The 6,000-nt window shown below is 45.7% G+C and overlaps 1 protein-coding gene across 1 annotated transcript; it reads right to left on the bottom strand.

The window, feature by feature from the left end:
- Positions 1-623: 623 nt before the first annotated feature.
- On the bottom strand, positions 624-5,123 carry LOC141041173 (uncharacterized). Its single transcript, XM_073507289.1, has 3 exons — positions 4,523-5,123; positions 3,980-4,384; positions 624-778 (listed from the first exon to the last, which is right to left on the bottom strand). Exons 1-3 carry the CDS (start codon positions 5,121-5,123, stop codon positions 624-626), a joined length of 1,161 nt encoding a protein of 386 aa, XP_073363390.1.
- Between the last annotated feature and the right edge of the window lie 877 nt (positions 5,124-6,000).

The following is a 6,000-nucleotide window of genomic DNA, read 5'->3' as shown; positions in this document are numbered from 1 at the left end:
GATCACTCGATCCCTCTCGGTACATCTTCTACGCTTTGTGAGTTGATCAACTTGATTCACTCTTGCCTTAGTCTTGATCAACCTAGTATCTTTCCAACTCTCTTCATTTGGATGATGTCTTGAAGGTAAACATGAATGATCACACAATCTTCTTCTTCAAGAAATGCTTGCAATAAGCTCAACTCTCACATGACCAATCTTTGGATAATTCCTTAATAGCACCTTGGTGAACACAAGCTCTCCTTGAAACCAACACATGTACTCCAATAAAAGCCTATGGACAAAACCTTCAAATATAACTCAAGGTAACCATTAGTCCATAGAGATTGTCGTCAATTACCAAAACCAAACATGGGGGCACCACATGTTCTTTCAACGCGGTCACCCCAGAGACGGCTTGGTGCGGACACCGCCTGGAATGAACCGAACCAGAGAGATGCCGCCGGAGTGGAGAGGAGCGCCACCCACTTCTCAGTCCTCGGCTCAGTCGACTGTGTGGGTTTTCTGGCCAGTTTGTCCTTTCCACTATGGTCGCCGCGGTTGCCCTCCATCCCTGGGAAACCACTACCATATCCACCATCAGTCATATCAACATCAGTAGTTCCAGAATTATTATTTGCATGCTAAACCTCCTCAACCACAATATCTACATCATAAGACATCCCATCATAAGTCCGTGGTACAAAGTCTGGAATATAATCCGCATTCACAACACCGACAAGTAGCCTCGCCAGTCCATGCAGGCGTGTAAATGGCATGTCCACCTTCTCTGTTTTACCTAATAAAGAGCCAAGACTCGGAACAATAAGATAGTCATTAAGCAGAGTTTCTGGAACTCCTAAGAGTTTGACCCAAACCTTTTCTAGCGGTATTCCATCGGCTCAGGTTTTTTGCACTCATCAAACTCAAGAATGCACTTACTCCCGGGCACCTTACTGAGTCCACACTTCAGCAGGTGGTTATGATCCTCCCTCCTAGGGAACTCCACTCTGTAAACCCGATCCTCCAACCTGACGAGAGACCAGTGAAAAGACTCAGACACTAATCGTTTGAGCTGCTGACACACCTGTTCCTCTATCAAAGTCCCCTGAGTAACCCTGACCAAACCAAACTTCGAACTGTCCACCGCAGGAGTCACAGAGATCGTGCGTGGAGTCTAAAAGAACATAAGCTTGGTATTACAGACACCATAAATGTTCACCACAGGTGTAGGTACCAAAAGCAACAGACAATCGTCAGATGAGTGTCCCGACTTTAGACATATATCACATAGTACCGCCATGCAGTCAAAAACAAAATGGCCTGGCACACCACAACGATAACAGGTAATCTTCTCTTTCTTACGTTCCGTCTTATTAGCCCTCACATTATCAGCTTTGTCGCTACCTTTGTCACCCATCCCATCTCTGTCATTAGTAGGTGTCGCGGCCGGAACAGCCACTGCCGCCAACGCCTTAACCGCCGCCACCACAGCCTCAGGTAAAGTAACTGTGGACGTAGAAGCAGCGGACACGGCCGTCTTCGCCACTCCAACGTTAGTCTTTGCCGGTTTGACAGTCTGCATTTTAGGATTAACCTTGGGACCATACGGGCGACGTGAAGGAGGATTGCGTCCATCCCCTCCCCGACCACCACGCTGACGATAATGCGGTCCGGTGGCACCCTCAATGAACTCGCCGGGAGGTGGATTGAAGTTCCGCTGCCACTGGTTGCTGCCGAAACCTCTTCCTCCCCCGTCATTCCACTGGTGTGTAACTTATATTTGAAGTGTATTTTTATTTTTATTAACTTGCACAAAATATAAATGCATGTCAAAGTAAAGTAGTGTCTGTGTTTATCAAGGAAGTTGGACTAACGTTAATAAGTTCACTGGTAACATCTCTCCAAATTAAGACGGTGCAGAAATGTAAGTATAGATATGTGTAACAGATGATCAAACATTTATGAAAAAATATGACATGTGTTGCGATTATTTTATATAAATTGTACATCCATATATCTATTGGCCGAAATCCATTTGCAAAATATCTAGCTAATACTCCACCGCGAGACAGCCACCAAGGCATGCATCTCAATGTATTAACTAATAAGACATATCACTGCATTAAGTAAGATGACATGTTGTTGATAATAATGTTCCCCTCGCCGCTAGCTCATCACCTGGTGAACGAGTCAACTATTTTTATATTAAGTGGCCCAAATATAATTATAAGCTTCCTCTTTTTCTGTCACCAAAATTTCCACTTATAGAGATTTACCTCATATGATGCACACCCCTCCCCGTCTACTCATCTAAACTCACCAGTGACCAAAACCGTTCGGTATTCTAAAAATTGTACATGGTTTTTTAAAGTGTTGATGTATTTTAGAAAAGAAAACATGCAATTTAAAAATATGGTCATGCATTAAAAACATTCACATTTTTAAAAATTTCATCCACTTAAAAATAGGCATGTATTTTTTCTAAAATGTGACAAAGGAGACCAACACCTCCTCTTTAGTGCCTTACACGCCCGAAGAGTAAGTTGGCGCTCATGCATGCCCTAGCGGGTCGGCGCCAAAGTAGCTCGCTCGCTTACCTTGGCATTGTTCGCTCAAGCCATCGCTAGTTCTGATTTTTTTTCTTGCCTGCTCTGAGTCTACTGTGTCAGAAAAAAAACCAGCTGATTTTCTCGGGTTAATTCTGGAAAAAAATGTTCACAAAATATTTTTTTTAGAATTTCAAAAAATGCTTGAAAATTTGGAAAAATCTACAGAAATTCAAAAAACTTTTGCAGATTTTAAATAAATTAAGGATCTGAAAAATGTTCCTGAATTCAAAAAACGTTCCCGACTTTGAAAACAAATGTTCATGTATTTTTTTTAGAAAAATGCGAATTTTAAAAAAATGTTCAGAAATTCAAAGTTTTGTTGCAGATTTAAAATATTCTAAGATTTTAAAAATGTTCCCAAATTTAAAAAAACTTCAAAATTTTGAAAAATCTCATGAATTGAAAAATGGCCGCAAATTCAGAGATGTTCAAATAGACTCTAAATTTTTTCATGGAATTTAAAATGTCCAGGGGTTCGAAAAAAAAAGTATCTGGAAAAAGTTCATGGATGGGAAACATGTTCATGATTTTTTAATTGAAAATGTAAAAATGAGAAATAACTGAAAACCAAAGAAAAATCGGTCCAAGAAACCCAGAAAAACCCAACCCGAATAGCCAAGGGGGTCTTCTCCCAAGACAAATAAAGGGAAACTAAAAACATGGGCGGGCTCATGAGTGGTGGTATGAATGCCATATGTATGGAAAAGCCCGGAACCGGTGCCTTAAGTGTTGAATAGGGTATTCCGTCCGCGCTACGCTAAGTGCCACACGTGTGACACGAAGCAATTTCACCCTGACGTTTTTTGATGACAAATTTAATTATCCGTTGATGACAACTTTAATTGTGAAACATGACAACTTTCTGTTTGGATCGCAAGTTTCAGTTTTTTTGGGTTGTTTTTTTAACGTAAGAGCAGTGTTAGGCCAACTCCACCGCGCGACCCCGAACGGACGTCCGCTCTGTCCGGAATCGGTCTGTTTGGGTAGGGCAATGGGGTCGTGTCCGGACCTGACCTGAGATGTGGTGGCCGTGCGCCCAGCGCGGGGTCGCATCCGTTTGCCCCATCCTGTCCGCCAGAGCAAAAAATGCCCATATTTTCATATCCAAACAAGTTTGCACGTCCAAATATTAACTGTCTGAAAATAAAAATTGTTTTACAACCCAATCGAAATTATCTCTAATAAAATAGTTTTACAACCAAATCGAAATTGTCTTGAATGAACATAAAATGAATCAATACATCCATTGGTTGCCAATGTGATCCCACACATGCTCAACCAAGTCATTTTAAAGATCCAAATGAGTGTGCCAATCACGCACTCATGATGGAATTGAACAAACTGTTCAAATGTGGCCGGTTTTTGGTGCAGGGGCTCAATATTTTCACCTTGATAATCAAATCCTTGGTTGAAGATACTCTCATCACGCTCGTCCTCGACGATCATGTTGTGCATGATCACACAAGCAGTCATCACCTCCCAAAGCTTCCTTTCATCCCATGACAGTGCAGGGTTTCGAACGATACCCCACCGAAATTGAAGCACACCAAAAGCACGTTCCACATCCTTTCTAGCACTCTCTTGCATTTGGGCAAATCTCTTTCTCTTCTCACCTTGGGGGTTCGAGATTGTGTTCACAAAAGTTGACAACTGAGGATATATACCATCAGCTAGATAGTATCCCTTGTTGTACTGGTGGCCGTTGATCTCAAAGTTGACAGGTGCGGAGTGGCCTTCTGCAAGCCTCGCGAAGACTGAAGAACGCTGCAGCACGTTGATATCATTGTGAGAACCTGCCATGCCGAAGTAAGAATGACATATCCAAAGATCCTGCGAAGCCACCGCTTCTAATATGAAAGTGCACACTTTGACATGCCCCTTGTACTGGCCCTGCCAAGCAAATGGACAGCTCTTCCACTCCCAGTGCATACAATCTATGCTGCCAAGCATGCCTAGAAAGCCTCTAGTTGCGTTGGTCTCCAACAATCTCTCTGTATTAGCGACAGTTGGCTGCCTCAAGTACTCCGGGCCAAACACCTCGATCACAGCCTGACAGAACTTGTACATTGACATCAGACATGTTGTCTCACTCATACGCATATACTCATCCACCAGATCGCCTGGAATTCCATATGCAAGCATGCGGATGGCCGCGGTGCATTTCTGGTAACTGAAGAATCCAAGCTTGCCAAGGGCATCTGCCTTGCACTCGAAGTATGGGTCATGAGAAACCACTCCCTCTCGGATGCGATTGAACACACGCCTTGCCATTCGAAAACGGCGACGGAATTTATCCGGCTTGAAGAGCGGGGTGTTCGCAAAGTAATCGGCATAGAGCAGGGCGTGGCCTCTCTCCCTGTTGCGGTTCAGGTTGGGAGCACGGCCAGGGAGTGACCCCCTGTACCGAGGAAGCTGCCGTTCAATGTGGTCGTGAACGACCAGTGCAGCCATCACAAGATCTTCATCATCCGACGACGAATCTTCCGATGAACAAATGAAGTGGTGGAAGAAAAACTCATTTCCACTGTCCATACCTTTGTGGGCAAAGTGTCGAACACCTTGCAGTCGTGGTGGCAAAGAGGCCGCGATGATCACCTCGATGCAGTAGGGGTGGTTGGCGGCCGGCTACTGGCCGCTCTGGAGCACTCGTCGGAAGCTGCCGCGGCCGCCGTGGTACGTCGCCGGCGGTCGTATCCCCTCTGCCGCCGGCTGCGACGGCGGCGGCCACACCTCTTCCGATCGACGGCCAAAACTACGGCAAAAGCGCGGGCGTGGTGGCGGCCATGTCGAGACGTGGTTTGGTATGGACGGCCGGGGGCTGCAGGTGAGGAGGCGGCCGGAGAATAGCGGCGGCGCCGGCGGCAGGGCGGGGCGGGGAGATGGGGTGGAAGCGTTGGAAGCGAAGGGACAAGTGCGTGCGGCGAGCCCGTCCGCGCGATGTTCGTTTCACCCTAAACTTGGCGCAAGTTTAGGCCGGGGATGGGTCGAAAATGAACGGAATTCGGACATTTATTCGTTTGGGGCCACGCGTTGGGCCGCGCTATTCGTCCGTTATATCTCAAACGGACGCACCCGGACAAGATGGGTCGTGCGGTGGAGTTGGCATTACTTCATGCCACATGTGTGACACTTATGATTTGAGAAAAAAAATATTCTATTCCGCCCGCGCTAAAGCGAGCAGTGAAAGGATCAAACGCTACCTCCTCACCAGCAGACGGAGGGCTCATCTCATATCCACCAGTCTCGCCTATTCAGTCTTCAGGAATCAGGATCGGACATGGGGATCACATCACGCCAGCCATCAGGGTCATCTCAACCCTCAAGTGCAACTGACAGGAGGAGATCGGATTAGATATGGAGTATAAGCTACTCTACTCCTCCTTTTCGATCTGGTAGACCGGTACTAGTA

The sequence above is a fragment of the Aegilops tauschii genome, chromosome 2 (genome assembly GCF_002575655.3).
Source record: "Aegilops tauschii subsp. strangulata cultivar AL8/78 chromosome 2, Aet v6.0, whole genome shotgun sequence".
NCBI classification, from domain to species: Eukaryota; Viridiplantae; Streptophyta; class Magnoliopsida; order Poales; family Poaceae; genus Aegilops; species Aegilops tauschii.
The sequence above is the reverse complement of the archived record's forward strand: the minus strand, read 5'-3'. Positions and strand labels throughout refer to the sequence as shown.